The following is a 25,806-nucleotide window of genomic DNA, read 5'->3' as shown; positions in this document are numbered from 1 at the left end:
GGGTTTTTGGGGGGGCGATATTATTGATTCCTCCTAATAAAGGTATCGCCCCGCTGTGGGTTTTAAAACACACCAAAGCTACTGTGTGTATTGGGAGCGCCAATAAGGATTGAGGTGCTACCGACGTGTGTGACCTGACAAGGGGAAGAAATGAAGTCGTGCGACTCTTCATTTCCTATCTCTATGGGCGACTATCTCCGTCCGCAGCCGGGAGCCTTTTTCTTCCCCGCCCCCTCTTCGCGCAGGCGCAAGAGATACCTTTCAGGGCGCGGGACTCTGCGTCTGCCTCAGAACGGGAGGGAGGAGGGAGGGTGTTGAGCGAATCCCGCGTCCCAGGGCCCCCCTCACGTGACTCCCTCCTCCGACCCTCATTGGAGGCACCGGAGGGAAGGGGGCGGAGTCCTGGGTGGCGGCGATCGCCAGGAAGGGAGGCAGGAAGCGGGGCGAGCAGTTGGGCTGGCTTTGCGGTTCGGTGGCCGGCGGCGGCGGCGAGAGGCGCCCACCTGGCCCCGCCCGCAGCACTGGCAGGATGCAGAACGTCATTAACACGGTGAAGGGGAAGGCGCTGGAGGTGGCCGAGTACCTGACTCCGGTGCTGAAGGTGAGGCCCCTCCCTCAGCCCCGCAATGGAGTGCGCGGGGCAACAGCCGGAGGGAAGGGCGGGGAGGGTCCCCGTTGTCAAGGCTCCTTCCCATGGGGGGTGGGGGGACCCCGCTTTTTCTCTCTCTCCCCCGCCAAAATAGCATTTCTGTCGTTGAGAAACCCAGAAGCAGCCCTCAAATAGGCAACCAAGAGCCTTGTGCAACCCTGAAGACTCGCGCGTTTTATTTATTTATAGTTTTACCTTGTAACTAAAAGGAGCCCCTGAAAGCTTTGTGCCAAAACGCCGACAACAAATCGGCAGTGCCAAGGCACCCTTTTCTGTTTCCCCTCACCACTGTTTTTTCTTTTCTTTTTTCCTCTCCCTGGAAAATGGCTACAGTGGAAGCAGGCACCCTCCTCTGTTATATCCCCCTCTTAGGAGGAATGGCCCTTTATGTGACCCATAAAACCGTGCAGGTTGTATGTTTACCCTGCAGGAGCTGTCAAAAGTGGCCTGTCCTCCTCTCTGAAGGTGGCGCGGCCTTGTTCTGTATGTCATGTGGTAACAGTGTGCTTACAGTGCACATTTTCTGTGCTGCTGGTGGGATGTTTTGCAATGGGTAACGGGTTATGTGTTTTGATGTGTTTCGCTGGCCTGTGAACAGGTATCCTGCAAAAGAACTGGTGCAGCACAAACTGAAATATGTTTGCTAAGTACAAAGGTCTTTCGTTACTGCTTCAGGTTTCTGAGGAATAAATGCACTCCAGAGCCATAAAGAATGCATGTTCCCCTGCTCTTACAGAACACTATTATGACAGCTTCTTTGGATAAGTGGTGCTGCTGTGTTGCATTGATGCATGGAGAAGGAAGGATACTTCTATCTCGTTTAGATGAGACACTGTCCTTGGAGAAAACAGTAGAATAAGCATAATTTATTCAGGAGCCAGAGAAAGAATGGAAAAAATCCAGGTGGTGTGTGTATCTGGAGCCTAGAAGTTGTAACTTTTATGAATGGCTCTGCCCATAGTTGGCATTTTTAAAAGCAGATGTGGACTCAGTCCCCACAGCTCTCTGAATGATTGTCATTTTTTAACAGTTCTTCTTTAAACAGATGACAGATGGGAGTTTGTGATAATGTAGAACCAAGCAAATTAAAAGCTGAAAATATGTAAAGTTCAAACTGCATGTTACATTGAATGCATTACAAGCAGCTATGCTTCTGTTTACAGTCATACCTTGGGATAAATTTGCTTCAAGTTAAGTATTTTTGGGTTGTGCTCCGTGGCGACCCGGAAGTAATGGAGCACGTTACTTCTGGGTTTCGCCGTGCGCACATGCGCAGATGGTCAAAATGACGTCACGCGCGGAAGCGGCAACGAACGGATGTGGGTTGCATTCACTTCAGGATGTGAACGGGGCTCCGGAATGGATCCCGTTCGCATCCCAAGGTACCACTGTATTCTTTACTTAATCATAGATGCTCACACTACTGTTATTGGAAGCACAGCAGATGGAGAATGGAATTTAACCCTTCCCTTCTTTGCTGTGACTCTGCTCCCAGAATGGACACCCTTCCTCAATGGCAAAAAGGAGCAGTAAAGACTCTTGGCACCAATGGGAACTTTTTTTAGGAACATTTGTAGCCATGTTGGGGGGCAGTTTTGTGGTGCTCACAGCTGGGGTGGGAGGGTATAAACCTCCATTTAATGTTTGCTGTGCTCCTATCCTCCACGGCTTGAGACTATACCCCTCCCATAAAAGCATGACAAAAATTATTTTTAAATGTAGGTGCTTATTGCCACTAAGTGAGAGATAATACTGTTGGAGCTCAAACAATATGTAAACATATTCTGTAAGTACTTAAATCAGTATACCTAGATCTGTTTCAAAATATACAACAGTAGCTTGTTTACAAATCTACAAAAGTTATAAACATGTGCAGTATGTGTGTTTTAAGACTAAAAATATATGTATATAGAAATATGCTAGACCACTTTTAGGAACATAATTTTAAGTATCCTAACTCAAAATTTGTCTTCATGAGCAGAAATGGAAATAACTCTGGCACCCTTGAGCTACGTATTACAGAATCCATCCTTTTTTTGCTCATCTAAAAGGTTCCATGGCTTCATCTGAATTTCCACTTTAGGATGTCCTAAAAATGAAGATAGAAAAATCCCAAAATTTTGTATTTGTGTGTTTCCTGATTGTATTCTTAAATATGGGCCAAATTTTATGCTTGCTGCAGATGATAGAGGGATTTAAAATGTGAATGGAAAGCAAGAGGTATAAGAAATGACCCTGGTCAAAGTTTGTAGTTATATAGCAGAGCAAAGTTTTTAGTGAATTTCTCATTCTACAGTAATCTTTGATTTTCCCCACCCCACCCCAATTCTGGGCATGTTTCCCAACCAGACTGCAAAACTTGTCAGTGTATGTTTTGTTAATTTGGGGCAGTACTCAATTAAACAGTTATCCTAGTGCAGTGACTTTTAGCTGTGCAATGTACCACTCCCTCCTCATTCCCCACGAGCCCCTAAATCTGCTCCAGAGGCTGGGGGAACTCTAGGGCAGATTTTGGTGGTGCATGGAGGGCACATGGGAAGAGGAGAGGGGAGGATGGGGAAGTTACATTGTATAGCTAAAAGTTGGTGTTTAGTTGAATACTGCCTGTTATGTCTTGCCTTTAAGGATCTCAGGGTAGTATACACAAGGATATATAACACTATCATTATTTTATGAGGTAGATTAGAAGCTTAGTAATATTGACTTGCCTGGCAGTATAGTTTGTCTTTATCCTGAGACCTTTACTTTCAAATCTAAAAAGACATCTTTTTATTTTTCTTCTCTATTTTGACTGTAGGAATCAAAGTTTAAAGAAACTGGAGTTATCACTCCCGAAGAGGTATGTATACACTTGTTAGCTTGTTTTTCAAAGTAACTTTTTGAAAGTAGTAAAACAAGAAGTTCCTGTTGCAGAGTTTTCTAGTTCCTCTTAATGCAAACTACAATTGTGACAAAATGCCAGTATTTAGTCCATATTTTCTTGGAAAAGTCATTCACAATTGTGAACATACCAACCAGATCTCTGCACCCACTACAACTGAAATTGTATGTGCAAACAACTGGATTTTTCTCTGTAAAAATGCATCGGGTTGGGCTGCAAAACAGATCCCTTTTCTAGCTGTTCTAAAATGCACGGTATTTGTAAGCTGCCTTGAGGGATGCTACAGACAAAAAGCTGAGATTTGTACACTTCTTAAATTAGTGCATCAGCTGTTCAAAAATGATTTTAAGAGGAAATGTGGAAATAGTACAAAATTTGTAACTGCTTCCTCTTCCTGGGAGGTCTGCAACAGCAAACACAATAATATTTTCAAGTACTTGTTTAGCATCTATTTCAATCAGTATTTTCCTTGGCGTTCTTCTACTATGTTCTAGAGTTTTCTCAGTATATTGGTGCTCTTGTCTATGCAGCTTTCCTTGTAAATGAGGGACATTGTGTTCCCCTCACTAGTCTAGCTGTGGACTGTGTCTAAATACCTGCATGTACCTTTCAATTTGGGTCGTGCTGTTATTTTATTTAAAGATTTATATGCTGCTTTTGAAACCAAACATTTTCACAAGCAGCTTACAATCAAGGTCCTAAAAACACTTTAATTCCAGTAGCTTCAAAAATTAAACTAAAATCAGTAGCATAAAGAGATCCCAAACTATTACTATCACAAAACAGCTTTACCATTGAAAATCCAGTCCACACACTATTTTACTTAAAGACAGATTGAGATTAAAATGTCTATCAGAGTTGTCTGAAAGCAAATGGGTAAGGAGCAAAATGAAACTTCTTAGGAGGGAGTTCTAAGATGTGGGACCTGAAAAGGCTCTATCTATTGTACCCACCAATCTAATATATTTTTAATGGGCGCCCTGCAAATATGTACTTGTATCTGATCTTATGGCAAACAGTACTTCCAAGTACAGTGGGACCTTGGTAGTTGAACGGCTTGGCTTCCGAACAAATCAGCTCCTGGACACCGCAAACCCAGAAGTGAGTATTCCGGTTTGCGAACGTTTTTCAGAAGCGGAACATCCGATGCGGCTTCTGATTGAGAGCAGGAAGCTCCTGCAGCCAATCGGAAGCCGTGTCTTGGTTTTCGAACCATTTCGGGAGTTGAACGGACTCCCGGAAAGGATTAAATTCGAGAACCAAGGCATCACTGTAATCTGGTCCCAAACAGTTTACGGCTTTAAAGCTCAATATCAAAATCTTAAATTGGGCCCAGAAGTGAATTATCAAACAGACTTCAGATTACGCGATCTAGGTCTTAATATTTTACCTTGGGACACTAATTTGAAAGGTGCTTGCAAAGTAAGTGTGTAAGACTCGTGTAGCATGTGAAAGAAGGAGAAGACACAAGAGGTAGGGTTAAGAAAATAGGCATGCCCAAGATTCACGTGTCTGTTTTTGGCCCCTGCCTTCACATACCACAAAATGGATGAGGCAGAACTCATGTTTTTTTTACTAAAGCATGGTCAGTTGCAAATGCAGAAGAAAGTAATTGCTCATGACTGTGATCTAGAACATTTCCCATGATGTTACAAATAGCAGGAATACAGAAGTTTGCACTGAACTTCAGAGGTCTTCCCTGTTTTCTTTCCCCTTTTTAAAAAGGAAACTGATTCGTCCAGTTTTGGCATAATATTTGTTTCTACTGTATTACAATTCTTATCAAAGGAACACCAGTACCTGAAGCTTATGGGAGATCTTGCAAACCTTTTTCTGCCACCCGAAATACAAACTTGTTCAGCAAAAAAAATAACTTCTAAAAATTGAATGCTAGCAATTAAGGCTAGATTTTTTGACCTTAATTCCTAAATGTCGATGGAGTGGCAGATTTTTACTGCAGAGGGATTCTCTGATAATAATTTAATCTTTGATGGCAGTGCTTATGGGTTCTTTTTAATCTGTCTTCAAGTTATTATATGAAGCCACTGAATACTTACGTTCCATGCTTGGCTAACCAGCAAACTTGCATCAATATTATAATTTAGCTCCCTCTGCTTGCCTGATTTTTAGACTGGACCTTCGCTGCTTTGAACTTAACACACAGTGTGCATAACGGAAAACACATCCTAACAGTAACAAAATTCTCCCCTCCCCATCTTGTTATTTCAGCAAGATGTAAAGATATAGGGTTATATTGAGTGCTGCTGTTCTGTTAGCACAGCAGACTTCTGCTTGTGCAGTGGAACTTCCCACTCCTCCACAGCCATCCACACACCCTCAAAATCTGCTCCAAAGTGTTGAATGATTCCCCAAAACAGATTTGGGGAGCATGTAGGGGAGGAAGGGAAGGGAAAGTCCTGCACTACTTGAGATATAACCTGAAGACTTGTTTGGAGATGGATCAGTTAACTATTGTGGTTAGCAAAGCATTTCTACTTCTCCTCTGTTCTGACAGTCCACTAGATTTTCCTAGTAGTTGTTTATTTAGTGCAGATATAAGTGGCTGTTGCTCACTGTCCCAAGAAGTTGACACTGCAATAAATATTTAATATATTAAAGATGGTTTTTCTGTCATTCTGTCTCTAGAGAGAGAAAAGAAAGAACCTTGCTTAGATGTGACTATTTGTGATGGTGATTATTTAGTGCATGGTTCTTTTCGGCTTTCATCACTATATTTTTGGAGCATGTCTTGTGGCTATATGCCTTTAAAATATTTAGTGTGTAAATGCCAGCTGTTGCACTTGGCTTGTGGATCATCCCATTAACATTCTATCCAGGAATCCCATTCCAGTTTGCAAGTTAATTGTGTGACAGTCCCATTCAGACAAAATATTTTCTTGTTTATGCATCTGCAGAAATTGTTCAAGGAGCAATTGTCTCTGAATTGGGAAAGACAAATTACTGAGCTGGTATCAGTAGGATTTGATCTCACGCTTACTCTGTACAGCTATAAGTCACGATGTTAAGGATACTGAGGCTGGTGAAACTCTGTATATATCAGCTATTTTTCAGCCTTCTTCTGTTTTGTGTTTGGCAGTTTGTGGCAGCAGGAGACCATTTAGTTCACCACTGTCCTACTTGGCAATGGTAAGTAAGATTCTACAGAAACCACCTCAAAAGAATACATAGGGATGGGTAACACATTCACAGTCTGGTGATTGTGAATGTGCACATATTTCCCACTGCGTGTGAGAGAGAAACTATACAAAGACGCCTAATTTGTATAATTCTTCCCTCCACCCCACCTACTTTTTTTGAGAGGGTGTTGCAGAATGGACTTGAGCATATGTGGCTTACTTCTCAGTTGTATACCATTACTTGAGTGTATCTGCTCTGAATTCCTTTGACTTCTGAACATAAAACATGGACACTTGAAATTGCTCAAGATATGTGTTGTATTTCTTATGAGCTTGTACTGACTTCATTTTCAATTTAGCTTTTAAGATTTATCAGGATACAAAGACAAATATTTAATATACCAAAAGAGGGGGTTTTATGTATAGTTAGTGAAACATTAGCCGCACTTTAAAGGTGTTTTTTAGGATTAGAAGAATGGTACGATTGAAAAATGCCTAGCTGTCTACAACTTGTAACAGGCTTTGAGCAGTTCCTTTGGTTTGAGCTCACAGAAGCCCCTAGTCTCCTTCCTGCAACAGATACAATAAGCTTGATGCATTGCATGTTGTAAAAGGGGAAGCAGAAGAAATCCAATTCTGAGAATGCTCTTATCATTTAACAGAAGTGGAAATGCAGACTGGGATTCCATGCACTAGGCAACTAGGTCTGTCTTTCAAAGGGGAAAAATTACTTGGGTAGTTTTCTCTTTTCTTTGTCCTCCCTCCCCCCACCCCTTTCTGTGCCACAGGGCAAATAATCTTTGAAACTGGTCAGAGTGTTTTTGTTTCTGCTTTAGCAGAAACATGATTCGGTTGCATAAGAGCCAGAATTGGTCTCTGATTGTCCGCAGCTTTTCACAGCCTTACTTCATATTTTTAAGGGCTACAGGAGAAGAATTAAAGGTCAAGGCATATCTCCCAACAGACAAACAGTTCTTGGTCACTAGAAATGGTAAGTTTGGCACTAGTGCTGTGATTGTGATTGAATATGCACCAGCCACAGCCCTGCAGATGTATCTTTACTTTCATACTTGCTGTTGAACCAACTTTGATAGGCGTGCCCAGTTTTATATCTTGAGAGTCGCTATGTGAACTTTTGAGATCCTTAGCTTCTTTATGTGCATGACATGGGTAAGCAAACTGTGCTTGTGGTATGGATTACTTGTATGAGTAATTTGGTGCTGTTCTGTAAACATCTTTATGCAATGCATAATGTAGTTCAGATGTGTTGGACTACAGCTCCATCATCCCTGACCATCAGGAGGGCACCACTATGGGGTAGGCTGGCTTGGGTGACTCGATTGGTGAGGGACATAGGGCAGGCAGGTGTTCTTATCCCACAGCAACAGGTTAGACTAGAGGCCTGAACAATTATTTCAATATCTGCTTCTGTCTTGATCCAAAACAACAAAATTGAATGAAGCTGATAAACATGTACTTTATGCAAAACTGAGAGAACATTCAAATACTGTACCAGTTCTTTATGATTATGTCATACTTAGGAAACAGTATAATAGAGTTTTACCCCCCTTACAATACATATGCTGATCCTTAGGTCTTCTGCTTTTAAGCAGCAGTTCCTCTATGTGATGCTGAATCAAATGCTTCAATAACATTCAGGAAGGCACTTGCCCTTAGTGCATATAAGTTTCAATTGACATCTGCACTGCTTGCTAAATGCTTTCAGTGTACCGTATTTTTCGCTCTATAACACGCAGATTTTTTCTCCTAAAAAGGAAGGGGAAATGTCTGTGCGTGTTATGCAGCGAATGTGTGGTCCCTGTAGCCGAAAAATAAGGCAAAAATCAAACCGCGCTTCAGGGAGAAGGGAGCTCCGTGAGAAAGCTGTTGCTTTCCTGCATTCTGCCTCAGGGTCTCTCTGCCCACCCTGCTCTGTTTCGTTGCTGTGTTTGCTCAAACGGAACAAAGAGCAGGGAAAGCCCCTCCCCTCCAGGCAAGTAGAGAGGAAAGCAGAGCGTCCGAACAAAGAGCAGGGAAAGCCCCTCCCCTCCAGGCAAGTAGAGGGGAAAGCAGAGCGTCCCTCGCTCTATCCTGTCCCTGCTCCGGAGGGAACAATGTTTGTGAAGGGAAGAGAGATTACAGGTTCGGCTTAAAATTCTGATTTGACTTCCTGCTTTTTGTTTTTGGAGACACACAGCATTCAAATATGCTTTCTTCCATTTAAAAGGATGAAATCCTTAAACAGTGGCTGGCTTGTGTGGGTGGGTGGGGGAAAACTTTTGCCTTCCTTTCCTCACGTTATAGCCCTCTCCTGCATTCTTAGCCTTCTGTGTTTTTCCTTCCCTCCCCACTTAAAATGTGGTTACAAAGCATGGATCCACATGGATCCTCAGGATCTTTGCATTGGGTCACCCCAAATTCACCATCAGAGCACACAGCATGTCCATGGCTACAGCCTGTCCCCCCCAAAAAAAATCACACACCCATTGTTGCCTGGGGCTGCAATGGTGCAAAAACGTGGTTACAAAGCATGGATCCACAGGGATTCTCAGGATTTTTGCATTGGGTCAGCCAAAATTCACCATCAGAGCACATAGCATGTCCATGGCTACAGCCTGCCCCCCCCCCAAAATCACGCACCCACTGTTGCCTGGGGCTGCAATGGTGCAAAAACGTGGTTACAAAGCATGGATCCACAGGGATTCTCAGGATTTTTGCATTGGGTCACCCCAAATTCACCATCAGATCACATGTCTGTGGCCACAGCATGAATCACAAAAATGATACGTCCACTGTTTCATTCAGAATATTTTTTCCCTTGTTTTCCTCCTCTAAAAACGATGTGCGTGTTATGGTCAGGTGCGTGTTATAGAGCGAAAAATACGGTATTTTAGCTCCTAGCCAAGTTAGTGTCCTTTTTGTGCCTGGACACATTTGGATTCCCCAGAGAAAGTAAGCTTCGCTAAGACTAAACCCATGCTCCAAAAATGTGTGCTGAGATTTGTGAAGTGTATACATCAACCTCTAGTTCTGGAAACCCTGGGATAATTTATCTCCAGCTGATTTTGTGAATGAAGAGTGTTCGTTGTTTTTTGTAGTGCCATGCTATAAGCGATGTAAACAGATGGAGTATTCGGATGAACTGGAAGCCATTATAGAAGAAGATGATGGGGATGGAGGATGGGTGGACACATATCACAATGCAGGTATTGTATATTTCTCTTGTATATTAAACTTGTAAATGCCCAGCTTGCGGCCTCTATTCTCGTGTACTCTGAATAATGCTCTAGAACACATAAATGTCCAGACCTGGAGACCATCTTCAGATTTTAGTTTTCCTCACTGAATCTCGATCCTTAACCATTTGAAAAAGCAGCCATTGAAAATTATGAGTCACAGTTGCCATCACCCAGGGTTTGGGGTGGGGAGCAGCTGTTTGTAGAATAAAAATATTAGCAGGTTTCTCCCTAGTTCTGACTATATCTGTGCTCTCTACAGGCGTTACAGGAGTGACAGAATCCATTAAGGAGATCACACTGGAGAGCAAGGTATTAAATTGTGAATCTGTGGCTAATATGCTGATGGGTAATACAAAGTGAACCCAGGGCTTTTTTTCAGCCGGAACTTGCCAGAACCCAGTTCTGGCACCTGTCAATGGGCACCATTGCCATTCTAAGAGAACAAGGGAGGTGTTCACGGTGAGTTCCGGCACCTCTTTTTCTAGAAAAATAGCACTGAGTAAACCTAACAACTTGGTATGCTTGCTGGCATAACTGCTTTCCCCGAAGAAAAAATATTTTCCCTTTTATGTCTCCAGTGGATTGGAACAGTAGGTTAGATGCCTAATACGAATCACAGCAGTAAATCCACTGCATACCTCTGGATTGAGGGAGGCACTCTTCTGTAGAATATGCAAGCATATTCGTGAAAACAAATTCAGGAAAGTTTTTGAAGCCCACAGGTAACAGAGCCATGTTGGCTAATGTGACGGTAGCCAGCCAGAGCAGTGCAGAGATTTAAAGCACATTTTTGTCCTTTTGTTTTGGCGGCTGGTTTAGATAGGAGAGCAGCTAATTTGTGGTTACATTGCAGCCCCCAAACTGCTGGTTACCTAGAGCAGGGATGGGACTCCTGTGGCTGTCCAAGTGTTTTTATTTATTTATTAAATTTCTATGCCACCCTTCGTCTGAGAATCACAGGGTGGTTTACAATATAAGGGCACAAACAAACATACATAGCATAGTAACAGACAAAAGCGACAAACCTTCCCTCCTTCAGTTTAAAAGGCCATAGATTGGCCTGGGAGAAGAGGAGAGGAATGTTTTCACCTGACACCAAAAGATATGTAATGAAGACGCCAGGCAAGCCTCCCTGGGGAAGGCATTTCACAAACGGGGAGCCACCACAGAAAAGGCCTGTTCTCACGTTGTCACTCTCTGGATATGTCATGAAGGAGGCATATGGACACAAGTTGCTGGCCTGCAACTGCCCTTATCCCTGACCATGGGCTGGAGCTGGTGGGAATAGAGTCCCCAGGTTTCCCATCCTTGATGTAGACTGCTCAGGTGAGGGAATGGGTAGGTTTACCCTTGTTCCATCTTATCTAGAAATGGCTGGACTGAGTTGTGCTTGGCAAAAGTGCTTCATTCTTACACAAAACATTTCTAATTTTTCCAAACGAGAAAATGTATTCAAGAGTGGTAAAGTTTGCATGCTTTGTGGTTGCTTTCTTCAGTTTTATCCCAGCCAGGGTGTGCAGTCTCTGATGCAGCATAGGAATGTGAGGTCACCACTTTTTAAAAGATACGGCATGCTTTGAGAGGGCTGTACAATTTGAATTTTAATTGAAAAACTAGCTATAACTCGTTGTGTTGGATTTCATTTAGAGCAGGGCTTTACTGCCATACAATATTTTCATATACCTTCATGATGATCAAGAAACACGCTTTATTGACACATTTATTGGTACGTTTTTGTTTTGGTACCACAGCGAGTGGCCAGTTTGCAAGCTGGTAGAGTGATTCAGTCTCCCCATTCATGGAATTGCTGAGTGATCTCTTAAGTTTGATGCATGAATGCTCAGGAACACTGAAACGGTACATTGCTTTTTCTTGTCTTCAAAGGACAATACAAAGTTACCAGAGCGCTCAGGGTCTTGTGATGATGAAGATGATGATGAGGGAGAGGCAGCTGATATGGAAGGTAATGGCCACTCACTTGAAGGAATGCTTCACTAGATCATGTTGTGAGGTATGAAACAGAAGCAAAACAATAATGTTGCCATTACTGCACTTTTGAGTCCATTTTGTGCACGGAATTCTTTCTGCAGAAGATTCCTTCCTGCCTAGCATTGCAAACTTCACTGCAGTTATTTAAATTCATGAAACAGTCCCTTGAGGTAGAGGGGAATTGGCTGCTGCCAATGAATTCAAACTGTGACTCCAAAGATGATAAGCTAGGAAGAATTTTGTAAACATTAGGACCCAGTTGAGAAAGGAGAAAGTACTGGGGAAACTTTCTTAGTGGAGGTCTTAGAAGGTTAGATGAGTTTTTAATGGGATTCATCTGTATAGATTTAATTCTGAGGCAAGAGGTTTGATTGGGAGTTACTCATCACTTCCAGTGAGGTGTAAAGACTAGAGAAGGGGTTGGCAAGATTTACCTCTCCTGGGCCAGTTCACTTCAGCACTTCATCCATGGGGTGGATTTCACGTGAGCGCGCCCGCCCGCGATTTCCTGCGCCTGAGCACCCATGATTTCCGGCGTCTGTGCAGACGCAGTTTCCGGCACCACGGAAGCGAGTCCCCACACTGTGCCAGTTTAGTACAGCGCGCAGGGACTTGCCAGGCAGCTCAGATCGGGGGCGGCTTGTGGGCCAGTTAAACGACCCCTGTGGGCTGCTTGTGGCCCATGGGCCTTAGGTTGTTGACCCCTGGACTAGAGTATTGGACTCAAATGTAGGAAATCAGATTCAAATACCTGCACAGTTGTGAAGCTCTGTTGCTTCATCACAGGGTTGTGGTGAAGTTAAAATGCCTCTTGGAACCCCTTGCAGGAAAGAGTTAAAGTACTTCCTTCATGAAGCAATAAATTTAAAAGTAATATAGTCAAGGAGTCACTCACTGGAGCTGAGAGTACATGGAAGAAATTTGTGTTTCTACGTTGTGTTATGTAAGATGGAATGTAAGTGATACAAAACTAGCCCAAGATTATTTTTGTTTCGCTCCATCCAAATAGTCATGATTCTACTAGCCATCCTGAGTGTCTTGAGGAAAGGTGGGGTGCAAGTGTGAAAGACTGATAAGACCTTCTTATTTTTAAATTTCTCTACCAGTAGTCTAGCGAATCAATACGAGGAACTTAAAAGATGTAGTCTTAAATTACTATACAGTAATCCACACCTAGCCTGACAACTCAGTGGCATTCTGATGAGTAGGGCACAATACTTCCAAGGGACAGATTAGGTGAAAAGAAGGCAACCTAGTAGAAAGGATTATACCAAGGCAAATTAAAATAATGACAAGTTACACTGTAGTCTTAAGAGAGAGAAATGGCATGCCATTTGGGGAGCCCTCTGGAGCAGATTTTGGGGGCACATGAAGATGAGGGTGAAGTACCTTGAGCTTAAATCTGCTCACACAAATTTGGTTTCCACCTAATCTCTACTAATTACTTGTCTGTGGTCATTAACAAATATGGAAAAAAGATGCCAAGAGGACAGAATTGGCCCCTTTTAAGTTTTGGAACGCATAAGAAAAGTATATGCTCCTAAATATAAAAACTAATTCAGAAGTAATTGTAGGTGTACCGCTAGGAAATAATATCAAATTCATAATCTTTATACAAAAAAGAATGGTAAAATTCCACCATAGAATATATTTATATTTACATTTACAGGGGGAGCTCTACCATAAAGCTGCTTGAACCATAAGTGGTTTTTCAACCACACTTTCCCTTCTTTTCCTTTTCTCAACTCTCTATAATTTGCTTGGGCTCCTCTATCTTAACCTACACTGCTCCTTTTCTTTCACCCTGATTTTGCTTGCCTTTTGGGCACTCTACCCAGCCCTCAGCCTGCCTGCTTTTTCCTACCACCCTAACACAGAGAATGTTTGTGACCATTCTGTGACAACACAGCAGCTTATCCCGTGGGTGGGGTGACAACTGGTTAACAACATAGCATGTGCACCTCAATACAGTGGTGCCTCGCAAGACGAAATTAATTCGTTCCGCAAGTTTTTTCTTCTTGCGGGTTTTTCGTCTTGCGAAGCACGGTTTCCCATAGGAATGCATTGAAAATCAATTAATGCGTTCCTAGGGAAACCGCTTGCCAGGCTGGCGGTGCGGAGAAGGGCTTTTCTCCGCACCGCAAGCCTTCAGCACAGGTACGGGAACAGAGGGGAAGGGGCGCAGCGCTTTCCCTCTGTTCCCGGGGCTTGCGTGGGAGGAGGGTTTTTCCTCCCCACCGCCAACATTCAGAACAGCATTCTGAATGTTGGCGGTGGGAAGGAAAACCCTCCTCCCACCCCAAGTCTTCAGGAAAGCCATCCGATGCCGGGCGGTGGGAGAAGGCTTTCCCCCTCCGCCGCCCGGCACCGGGGCTTCGTCCCGATGCCGCGCGGCGGCGGGAGGCTTTCCCCCTCCGCCGCCCGGCACCGGGAGGCTTTCCCCCTCCGCCGCCCGGCATCTGGGCTTCGTCCCGATGCCGCGCGGCGGGGGGAGGCGTTCCCCCTCCGCCGCCCGGCACCGGGGCTTCGTCCCGATGCCGCGAGGCGGCGGGGGGCTTTCCCCCTCCGCCGCCCGGCATCTGGGCTTCGTCCCGATGCCGCGCGGCGGCGGGAGGCTTTCCCCCTCCGCCGCCCGGCACCGGGGCTTCGTCCCGATGCCGCGCGGCGGCGGGAGGCTTTCCCCCTCCGCCGCCCGGCACCGGGGCTTCGTCCCGATGCCGCGCGGCGGCGGGAGGCTTTCCCCCTCCGCCGCCCGGCACCGGGGCTTCGTCCCGATGCCGCGAGGCGGCGGGGGGCTTTCCCCCTCCGCCGCCCGGCATCTGGGCTTCGTCCCGATGCCGCGCGGCGGGGGGAGACGTTCCCCCTCCGCCGCCCGGCACCGGGGCTTCGTCCCGATGCCGCGCGGCGGCGGGAGGCTTTCCCCCTCCGCCGCCCGGCATCTGGGCTTCGTCCCGATGCCGCGCGGCGGCGGGAGGCTTTCCCCCTCCGCCGCCCGGCATCTGGGCTTCGTCCCGATGCCGCGCGGCGGGGGGAGCCGTTCCCCCTCCGCCGCCCGGCACCGGGGCTTCGTCCCGATGCCGCGCGGCGGCGGGAGGCTTTCCCCCTCCGCCGCCCGGCACCGGGGCTTCGTCCCGATGCCGCGCGGCGGCGGGAGGCTTTCCCCCTCCGCCGCCCGGCACCGGGGCTTCGTCCCGATGCCGCGCGGCGGCGGGAGGCTTTCCCCCTCCGCCGCCCGGCACCGGGGCTTCGTTCCGATGCCGCGCGGCGGCGGGAGGCTTTCCCCCTCCGCCGCCCGGCATCTGGGCTTCGTCCCGATGCCGCGCGGCGGGGGGAGACGTTCCCCCTCCGCCGCCCGGCATCGGGGCTTCGTCCCGATGCCGCGCGACGGGAGGAGACATTCCCCCTCCGCCGCCCGGCATCGGGAGGAGACGTTCCCCCTCCGCCGCCCGGCATTGGGGCTTCGTCCCGATGCCGCGCGGCGGGAGGAGGCTTTCCCCCTCCGCCGCCCGGCATCGGAGCTTCGTTCCGAAGCCGGCGGCGGGAGGAGGTCCGAGGACAGTGGGGAAGACGCGCTGCGCTTCCCCGCTGTCCCTGAGATTTCCCTATGGGCTGTCGTCTTGCGAAGCAAGCCCATAGGGAAATTCGTTTTGCGAAGCGCCTCCAAAACGGAAAACCCTTTCGTCTAGCGGGTTTTCCGTCTTGCGAGGCGTTCGTCTTGCGGGGTACCACTGTATAATTTAATGTTTATATTGAGGAATGCATTCTTTGTTACAGCATACACTGCAAAGTGTATTTTTATAAACTTGATAACTTCATTCTTAATCTGCATCTTCCTTGAACACCCTGGGCACACATAAATATTTAACAAAAGCAGTAAATAGTAACATGATCTTTTTATATCCTTTCAGATTATGAAGAGAGTGGGCTATTGGAGACAGATGATGTAAGTGCACTGTGTTCATTGGGCAGCAGCAATGTGTCCAGTAGCATATTCTTTTTAAAACTGCATGTGGACTTCATATGCATGTTTTCATTAAAAACTAACCACCAATTCAATGAAGAGAGTTTATACCACCACCTAATGCCTGCCAGAGTCAGTCACAACTGGACCTAATGGTCAGGGGTCCCTTTACCTTTACCTAATGCCTGTAGTCATTGAATTTGGTAGGGAGTGGGCAACAGCTGACATTTTAAAGCTATCAATTTATTTCTTAAAATCTTGAGCAGGCAACATTGGATACAAGAAAAATAGTGGAAGCTGCCAAGGCAAAAGCTGATGTTGGAGGAGGAGGAGGAGGAGGAGGAGGAGAAGAAGAAGATATCCTACAGACCAGGACGTATGACCTTTACATCACATATGACAAATACTACCAAACACCAAGGCTCTGGTTATTTGGTTATGATGAGGTACAACATTCTTTTTTCCTTATTTGAATCTGTTCAGAGCTCAGTAGTGCAATAAAATTGGTAATAAGTTATGGCAAGGCGGCCTCAGACATACTGTGTCAAAGATCATGCAGCCTTCTGCAAACAAATGTAAACAAGCTTTCTTTGGTGTCGCTTGCAATAAGCTTACTTTTGTGGTGCGCACTGGAAGTCAGCAAGAAAAGAACGGAACTTGTTTCTTGCACTCAGCTCCCTGTTGACCAAATACATATTTTTTTTTTTATTTTTGCAGTTCCAGTGGGCTTTGACTATATGTGATTTTGGCTGTAGACACAATCCGCAGAATGTAACCCCCACCTAAGTTGCAGGCTTACTGTATGAGGCTTGCAAAGCAAGTTCTGTTTTATGTTGTTGTTATTCATTTCATTTTTATACTACTTTACTTTTTATGGGGGGAATCAAATTAGTTAATGATGATGATAATTTTATTATTTGTACCCGCCTATCTGACTTGATTGCCCCGTCACACTGGATGGTTTCCAGCAGATATAAAAAGATAATAAAACACCAAACATTAAAACTTCCCTGTACAAGGTTGCCTTCAGATGTCTTCTACAAGTTGTATAATTATTTATCTCCTTGGCATCTGATGGGAGGGCGTTCCACAGGGCAGGCACCACTACTGAGAAGGCCCTCTGCCTGGTTCAGTGTAACTTCTTGCTGTGAGGGAAGCACCAGAAGGCCCTTGGAGCTGAACCTCACTGTCAGGCTGAACAATGAGGGTGGAGATGCTCTTTCAGGTATACAGGGCCAAGGTGGTTTAGGGCTTTAAAGGTCAGCAACAGCACTTTAAATTGTGCTCGGAAACATACGGGGAGCCAATGTAGATCCTTTAAGACCAGTGTTACATGGTCCCAGTGGCCACTCCAAGTCACCAGTCTGGCAGCTGCGTTCTGGATTAGTTATAGTTTCTGAGTCACCTTCAAAGGAAGCTCCACGTAGAGTATTCCAAACGGGAGATAACCAGAGCACACTAAAACAACACACTAAAACATCAAATAAAGCAATCCAAAAATAAAACACTATTTGCTTGGCTGAAATTCTTTGTTTAATTACAGAGAAGGAATCTATGCAATTTGTCTTTACTTCTCTTTCTCTCTCTCACTTTAGCAACGACAGCCATTAACTGTAGACTATATGTATGAAGATATTAGTCAAGACCATGTCAAAAAGACTGTGACAATTGAAAACCATCCCCATCTTCCTCCGCCTCCAATGTGTTCAGTTCATCCGTGCAGGTATACCTCAGTCTGCATTCTAACAGCATATGAAAATATTCATGAAAAAAGTTTTGGTGGATGAAATGTGTTTTGTATTCTGGCCACTTTTTAGCATCTTTGTATTCTTTATTGGTCTTAAACTCTGAAACCCTTTTCCCCAGCACTCAGTTCAAACTGCTCTCATTCTAATTTATTGGGTCTGTTACATAGTGCACAGTGTCATTTGAGCGGACTTCCACTCGTGCAATGGGAAGTCCTCTTCTTCCCTTTCCCCCTTCCCTGCAACTCTTGCCCATCCTGCATGTGTTCTTAAAGGCTCCCCCAATCTCTGGAGTAGATCTTGGGTGTTTTAGGGAGCTGCATGGAGACAGGAAATCTATTCTGCCAGTTGTGTCCTGCTAGTGGGTGGATACTGCTGGATTTTGCCCATTGGACTTTGATGGCCACTGTGAAGTCAGACTGCTGGGGTCTTGCCAACTAAAAGTAAATTTTCTGGTTTGTTTCCACTTTTCAAACTCTCCAGAAGGTGTCAGGCAATCATCCTGGAAATGAGAACAGTTGTCATGCTTCAAGCTGCAATCTCAGGCTCTGCTACTTGGGTTTCTTTGTTTTATTTAAAAAAAAATCTTTTCAGGCTGTCTGTTTACACAAAACGTCACACTTTGCTGTATGGACAGAACATGCATTTGTCTTCACTCTAAAGCCCTAATCTTCTTGTTGAACTCTTGAAATACACCTGCTTAAGGTGTTGAAGTTAAATGTTCTGCTTAGGCTGTTTACTTCCATCATTTTGTTTTTGCAGTTTAAAAGGGTGGGTAGATTCTGTGATTCTCCTTCATTTTAATAACAGGAGCATGCTAACTTTTAAAACTCATTTTAAAAGTCCAGTTCTGTGTTCTGCCAGAACAGGTGAAGACCTTTTGCCCTTACTCTGGCAAAGTCCCTTTGACTTTGTAGTCAAAAGGACAGTTTAGCATCTCTGGCAAAAGAGACTGAACAATGCTGAATGGAAATCTCTGGGAATAACAGCATGACTGATTTTTAAAAATAAACTCTTATTGGGCACAAGTAGCTCAAGTCCTTTTCTGTCAGCAAACAGGAGTGGGGGCCATATTGCTGTTAATATTCCTGTACTGAGAAGTTTGGACCCCTTAAGTCTGGAAAAGGAAGTCAAAATGTAGTGCCAAACTCTGTTGTCCAACTGTTCTGCCATTTTGGCCACTTCAAGGTCCGTGTTTGACCAAGTTGAACTGAAGGAGTTGAAAACAATATCTCCTGAGATTAGCATGCTAAGGGCTTTCCTCTACCTTATTATTAAATGCACATAAAATAGCAAGTCTATCATGTACAACAGACTTATTGTATTAAGCCTGATAACAAGCCACTGGTGTTAATGGGCAATGGGAGCCCAGTAAGAATGCAAGAATAATATGAAACCAATGTTTGCTCAGAGTTTCCCAATATTGTGTTACGCTGAGCTTTATTTTGCTCATTCTGCTGCACAACATCTGTTCTCAAAAATGTGGCAATCATTTCCTTAGTAGGATTCATGATGAACTCACTAAGATGGTTAATAGACTGGCACAGTTTTCACTTCTGCAACTTGAAGTAAAATCTGGTGTTCCTTGAGTTCTCGTGCTGTTGGCGGAATCCTTTTTTTCCATTTCAATTTTCATTTTCTGAATTGTTTAAAAACAGCAGTTTTCCATCCATGTTGTTTAGCTTTCTTAAAGTATTTCATTAGTTAATTAACATGCAAAGTTGTGTTCAGCATCAGCATCCTCCCAAGTTTTCAGCATGTTGTTTTGGAAAAGACTTCCAATAGTTATTGGCTCTGATGGTGTTGGGCTGCTTGTCCTGCTCTCATCACTGTCTTCCTTTTACTTTTCCAGCTTCAGCAGTTGTGTGAGGGTATGTTACGGGAAAGAGTTACTGGGAATTGGTTGTAAAATACTCACCACTTGGGACTGTGCTGAGTGCTTAATGAGGTTCATCGCAAAGGCTGCAACCCTAGTTAATGCAGTACTGCTGTTTCCTTGTTGTGATTCTGTTGGAAACGAAGTCCTTGAATAGGGTGATTGCGATAGATGGTGGAAGAAATACTGGTTTGAGTAATGTTTTAAGCAACCGTTAAATACTATACTACCTCCAGGTAGTGATGTCTGCTTTGGATGCCTGTGTGTTAACTGTGTTAGAAGGCCTATCCATTAGCTGTGTCCAGTAGCCATTCAATCCCTGATAACCTCCCTGGTCCTGTTCAGTCTGCATTGGATTGAGAGGAAGTTGTAATACCAGCCTTGTTGGCATACAGTTCTCCCGTGCTGCCACATTATCTCTGCCAGTCCCACTAATAACAAGGATAAAATAGGAGTAGAGTGAATACTAGTGCAGACTTGCCTTGCTGTTGCCCAAGCAGTAACCAGAGATGGCTTGAAGTAGCTATTTAAACTTTATTTTTCAATTCTCATTGCTTGCTTCTGCTGCCAAGAACTATCTCGCATAGAAACTGTAATCAAATAACTTGCTGTATTATACAATAGTGCAATATATGTATATTTCAAGATATTCCCCATTTGCTTTCAGACATGCGGAAGTGATGAAGAAAATCATTGAAACTGTGGCAGAAGGTGGGGGAGAACTTGGAGTTCATATGTATCCTTTTATCTATCTGCCAAAAATAAATGAGTGTGTTTGTTTTTTTAGAAAAGGGCTCTGCACTGATTCCTTGTCTGTTTTTCAGAGTGTATTCTCCCACTTTCCCCTCAAGCGCATGTTCAAGTTTCAGGGGGCGCTGCTACACTCAGCTGTGCTAAGGGACTCAGAGTGACTGCCTTATAAGAATGGGTGTGACTATCACTAGGTGATGTGAATAGAAAAGGTTCTTATAATTAATCCATGGGTCACACATGGCTAAGCCTAAAAACGAGTGGTATCCATGGAAGTAGTTCTATTAGTGCAAGGACGTATGGCTGTGCAGTGGAACATCTCCTCTACCTACTCCCTTCTCTTCTGTGTTCCCCCTGAATCTGTTCTGGGGGTTCACCCATATTTGGGGACAGCGCATAGGGTGTGGAGAGGCAGGAGAAGTTCTGTTGCACCTCCAGAAGTGTACTTTGTTGGATACCATCCAATGTAATTTTCCTTAATGCAGTGTTATTGGTGATATCCATCTAAGTTAGAGAGTATGAATGATAAAACTGATCAATTAATACTAGCTATAATGGCTACTTTCTACCACAATGGTTGGAGCTTGTATGTCTCTGAATACTCGTCACTGGTGAGCACAAGTGGGAAGAGTACCATTGTACAATGGTACCTTGGGTTACAGATGCTTCAGGTTACAGACTCTGCTAACCCAGAAATAGTACCTCGGGTTAAGAACTTTGCTTCAGGATGAGAACAGAAATCGTGCGGCAGCGGGAGGCCCCATTAACTAAAGTGGTATCTCAGGTTAAGAACAGTTTCAGGTTAAGAACAGACCTCCAGAACAAATTAAGTTCTTAACCCGAGGTACCACTGTACTTGTATACTGCATACAGGCTTCCCATAGACACCTGTTTGGCCACTGGATAGATGCTTGACCTGATCCAGTAGATTACTTAAGTCCATTGTTCCCAATGGGCCTAGTTTGCATAGGCAGCAATAACTATAATAAAAACTAATTGTTCAGTCGTCTTTATGCATGTGGGAGGCACTCTCTGGCCATTAAAACTGTTCCACTAGACTAGACTGGTAGCCTTATCTATCTTTTTCCAAAGAGGTACATTGATGCTTGACTATTGAGGAAGGTTGAATTGTTTAAACTTGTGGTTTTTACTTTGCTGCTTTGGGGTTAAAAACTTGCTTCTCCTTGTGGAACTACTGGGTTGATTTTCCTTAATTAAATATTCAGGTACCTTCTAATTTTTTTGAAATTTGTACAAGCAGTCATTCCGACAATAGAATATGACTACACGAGGCACTTTACAATGTAATTAGGGGAAAGAATGTTTATGCTAATTATTGATTCTAATTTTTAAAAAGAATAACCCATACCTGTGACTGACTTGTTTATCCACCATGGTATACAATTTCTGTAATGTACCACTTCTATCAAGTTTATGCATCAAAATAAAATTCCACTACCAGCCTTACTTTTTAATAAAGACCTTTATGTGTAAAAATAAATAATAAAACACTTTTTTTTTTCATTCCTGTGCTGTGGGTACATAGAGGGTTTTTCTTTTTCTTTGACATATAGTACTGCGAAGACTGGGGAAAAGAAAGAAAAGAAAAGCTCAAACCAAGATCCCAATTCATGTTTGTTTTTAATAAAATTTCTGAGAATTTTTTAAAGTAAAATTTTAGCAAGACATGAAGTGGAAAATAATGTGTGATTTCTGACGAGTGGCATTTCAGAATAAATTGACCAAATCGCTTAGGTAGATCTTAATACACACACCTTAAGGCACACCTGATTTTCCAAGTGCACATTAGTCTAGGTCCATATTTGACGCTAGAAACCCAGCTCCTCTCATGCTCCTTTGAACATCAGATGGGAATGAAAGCATGACTGGGTGTGAAGACTAGGAAAAGATGTGGCATCACTTTTTTCAGTTTAATGTTAATATACTGAAGAAAAGCATGTGCAGCTAGTGAAAGTTGCATCCAGAACTATACCTGGCATGTGCTTTTCTATCTGGAATACTAAATTTCTGTCTGCAAAGATAGTACTCAAACCTTGTTTTCAGAAGTTTCAGCTTACGTTGCACCAATCTCCTTAATGACATGGTTGCCTTCCCTTTTTATGTCACCTGTACATGAATGCCCTCTTACGCACTAAAGATATAGATACCTTTTCCCCACTTTCTACACTGCGTGTTCTTTTAACTAGGAAGTTGTTGGGTTGAAAATGAACGACAGACGAGCAGGTAGGTGTCATACGGGAAGCGTCTCTGGAGCAAGCCCCGGAGAGTCCCTTTTATTTAATATTACTGCGTTTGCCACGTGTGTGCTTGTTGCTGATTGGTTAACATAAGTACAAAGCAAGGGTTGCATATAAGACATTAATTATTGCATATAAGACATTAATCATAGACAGGTTAAAGGTTGGGAAAAGGAACGCGGAGTTTACACAGGCATGGTTTCGGACTGCCCGTACCAGAGTGGTACGAAAAAGGAATGTACAAGGAGGGGTAAGTACAGATTGATATGGTGTGAACTCAAGGTGAACAGGACGTACCAGGGTGATGATGGAATGTCTTTGCATCAGCACGGTTTGTGCAGCATGAGCAAAACAAAGCTTAGAAGCAAGACTTCCCATCATGCCACAGTTATGTGCAGAAGCAATGCTTTCCTTCAGGAAGTGAGATCAGAAATGTCAAGTGTCAAGGAGGATTCAAGGAAATTGGCCTCTTCTTGCTGCCGTTGCAGTTGGAAGGAATAGGAAGCAGCTGTCTTCCACCCAGCAGTCAACTTGCGTCAACCGAAAAAATGTTCTCAATAAGTGAAAATAATACAGCTTTTTGCATACCTTCTGATGGGATGGTGGGAGAACCTTATTGGCTCCATTTCTACCATGGAAGAAAAATAAGATTCATAAAAATAGAATGTGGAAACTACAACATATAGTTCAGTTAGAACCTATTCTATTCTTCTATGGATGTTGGCAAATGCATTTCCCTATCATGGCCAACATTTTTACATAGGAGTTGTGAATTTAAGATTTACCGTATTCTTTGCTCTATAAGACTCACTTCCCTCCTAAAAAGTAGGGGGAAATGTGTGTGCATCTTATGGAGCGAATGCAGGCTGTGCAGCTGTCCCAGAAGCCAGAACAGCAAGAGGGATTGCTGATTTCGCTGCGCAGCGATCCCTCTTGCTGTTCTGGCTTCTGGGATTCAGAATATTTTTCTTCTTCTTTTCCTCCTCCAAGAACTATGGTCTGGTGCGTCTTATAGAGCGAAAAATACGGTAAATCTGATGTTCCATCCACTAAATTTCTGCTGCAAAAAAGTAACACTGTTCAACTTACATTTCAGATAACTTCATGTTTCCTGAAGTATCTTAAATACTGCTCACTTTAGACTGTAAATGCTTACAAGCTGCTTCTAATCTGTTTTTGAGCATTTTAATCATCTCTTTTACAGCAATAACAATGGGAACGGAAATGCATGTTTTTTAATGCAACCTTTTGCAATTCAAATGGAAATATAACACAACCCAAAGATTTGGACAGGTTCTTTTGTGTTCTGGACATGGCGTGGGGGTAAGGGTGAAATCTGCAGATCACGACCCATCATTCTGTTCATTATACTGCTATTACATAGGTAAAATCACGTGCCCCTTCCCTTTTCTAGCAACAGCTTGTGTTCCAAAACTCTGCTTTCTTAAATCGCATCATGTGTTTTAATTGCCTCTCCCACTTCAGGGAAAAACAACTATTTTACAGGTTCCTATGGCACTAATCTCATTATTGTAATTCAGAAGTTATAAAACGATAGCAAAACCCAGAGGTACCGTAAACATGGCTTCTTTTTCTGTGACGTAGAAAATGATAGCAGTGATTGGTTTGCTGTCCCCAGTTCAGAATCCTCTGGAGGCAACCTGCCAAGTCCCAGTCTCCCACGTGCATTCCCCCAAAAGGACCTGATTGTTTGCTGCTGGTAAATATTAACTTCCCTCTGTTTGCGAACTAGGGAGAAGAAATAAAATAACACTTCTGTGCTCCCTGCATACATGGTCTGGAGTTATATTCTGGGCACCATTTGAAAAGCATTGCATGGCTGTCTTTTCCATTTTGAAGCTGACCTCGGAGCAAGAAAGAGCAAGGTGTTTCATCTAGTAATGTTTACCCTGGCTACGACGTTAAAAGCCCTGTTGTCACAAATATGTGCCCAGGCTAGCTCCAACGGCACTTTAGAATTTAGATCTCTAAAAACTGATACTCTGGATCAGTGTTTCCCAACCTTTTTTATAATTTATACAAAATACAATTACATGAAATGATAGGAACATAATGAAATATTGTTGAGGCAGAAAAAACATAGAATCATAGAGCTGGAAGGGACCCTAAGGGTCATCTAGTCCAACTCCCTGCAATGTAGGGAACTCAGCTAAAGCATCCATGACAGATGGCTATCCAACCTCTGCTTAGAAACCTCCAAGGAAGGAGAGTCCAGAACCTCCAGGGGAATACCCATCTTCCATTTATTATAAAAAGTAAGCAACACTTATCTGACCCCAGTTGTTTGACGCAGAGTGGGAAACCTACAGATACAGTCCAAAAGGCACACAGGGAGTTCTGTGTATATAGGAGAATTTTAAAAAGCAAGTCCTCACTGACCTGGTGCAAAAAGATCTTGACATGCAGAGGAACCCTGGCTGCCTAGATAAAACACCATAGCCACACACCGTTATGTGGGAGTAAGGCCCACTGATACCAGTTTCCCAATGTTTGGCTCCCAATGTCTCAAGTCAGCAGGAGTTTTAAATCACTACATTTAGTACACCAGATGTTGGTGTTCGGACAGAATACAAGCTGATAAGACAAGTTTTCAAGTTATGTTATTCCACCTACAAAATAGTGTAAGTTGCCTCATAGATTTAACACTATAAAGTTCAGCAACTCTGGGCTGGATTAGTGGCCCAATGAGCTCTGGGCTCTGAGCTCCAATATACCTGTGTATATTGTGTGTGTGGCTTCCTGCCCTTTAATACAGGTGGGCTTAATAATTATTAATAATGTTTTATTTCATAATTATTTATACCCCACCCATCTGGCTGGGTTTCCCCAGCCACTCTGGGCGGCTTCCAGAACATATAAAAACATAATAAAAGTCAAACTCCCCAATACAGGGCTGCCTTCAGATTGTTCTTTATCTCCCAGACATCTGATGGGAGGGTATTCCACAGGGAGGGCACCACTACTGAGAAGGTCCTCTGCCTGTTTAAAGCTCCCATCATTGCTGGCTGGTGCAGAAGGGAATTGTAGTTTCCAAATCTGGAGGGTTCCATATTAGCTGCCACAGGGTTAGAGTGGGAGACTGGGGTTGGGGAGCCCCAAGTTCAAACCCTGCTTAGCCATGAAGCTTGTGGGTTGGATGACCTTATGCCCATCGATTCAGCCTGGTTTACTCCATAGATTTGTTGTGAGGAGAAAATGAGGGAACAACCAGGCATGTTGCCTTGAGCTTTTTGAAGAAAGAGTCAGATACTCGTGTTCCACAGGCCCCTACTGTTCTAGCAGGCCCTTGACTACTAACTG

The 25,806-nt window shown here is 43.9% G+C and overlaps 1 protein-coding gene across 2 annotated transcripts; it reads left to right on the top strand.

Moving 5' to 3' along the window:
- Positions 1–398: 398 nt before the first annotated feature.
- ATG3 (autophagy related 3) lies at positions 399–21,748 on the top strand. 2 transcript variants are annotated; one of them, XM_083500654.1, is made up of 12 exons: positions 399–601; positions 3,447–3,488; positions 6,628–6,677; positions 7,588–7,658; positions 9,766–9,873; positions 10,166–10,215; positions 11,791–11,869; positions 15,804–15,838; positions 16,123–16,302; positions 17,452–17,579; positions 20,145–20,213; positions 21,454–21,748. In XM_083500654.1, exons 1-12 carry the CDS (start codon positions 530–532, stop codon positions 21,533–21,535), a joined length of 966 nt encoding a protein of 321 aa, XP_083356780.1. In that variant the 5' UTR covers positions 399–529; the 3' UTR covers positions 21,536–21,748. The 2 variants fall into 2 exon arrangements, 1 of the variants encoding a protein (XP_083356780.1); XR_014525475.1 differs by having other exon boundaries at positions 404–601; positions 20,145–20,857; positions 21,072–21,748.
- The last annotated feature ends 4,058 nt before the right edge of the window (positions 21,749–25,806 follow it).

This window comes from Podarcis liolepis (assembly GCF_965112155.1).
Source record: "Podarcis liolepis genome assembly, chromosome: 4".
Classification (NCBI taxonomy): Eukaryota; Metazoa; Chordata; class Lepidosauria; order Squamata; family Lacertidae; genus Podarcis; species Podarcis liolepis.
This window is presented reverse-complemented; position numbering and strand designations above follow the sequence as displayed.

What these genes read in the sequence shown, in the direction of transcription:
- ATG3 (XM_083500654.1), top strand. Translation starts at nt 530, where the DNA reads ATGCAGAACGTCATTAACACGGTGAAGGGGAAGGCGCTGGAGGTGGCC. An exon ending in GAGTTATCACTCCCGAAGAG is followed by an intron (nt 3,489 to 6,627) that starts GTATGTATACAC and finishes TGTGTTTGGCAG; the next exon opens with TTTGTGGCAGCAGGAGACCA. An exon ending in CACTGTCCTACTTGGCAATG is followed by an intron (nt 6,678 to 7,587) that starts GTAAGTAAGATT and finishes CATATTTTTAAG; the next exon opens with GGCTACAGGAGAAGAATTAA.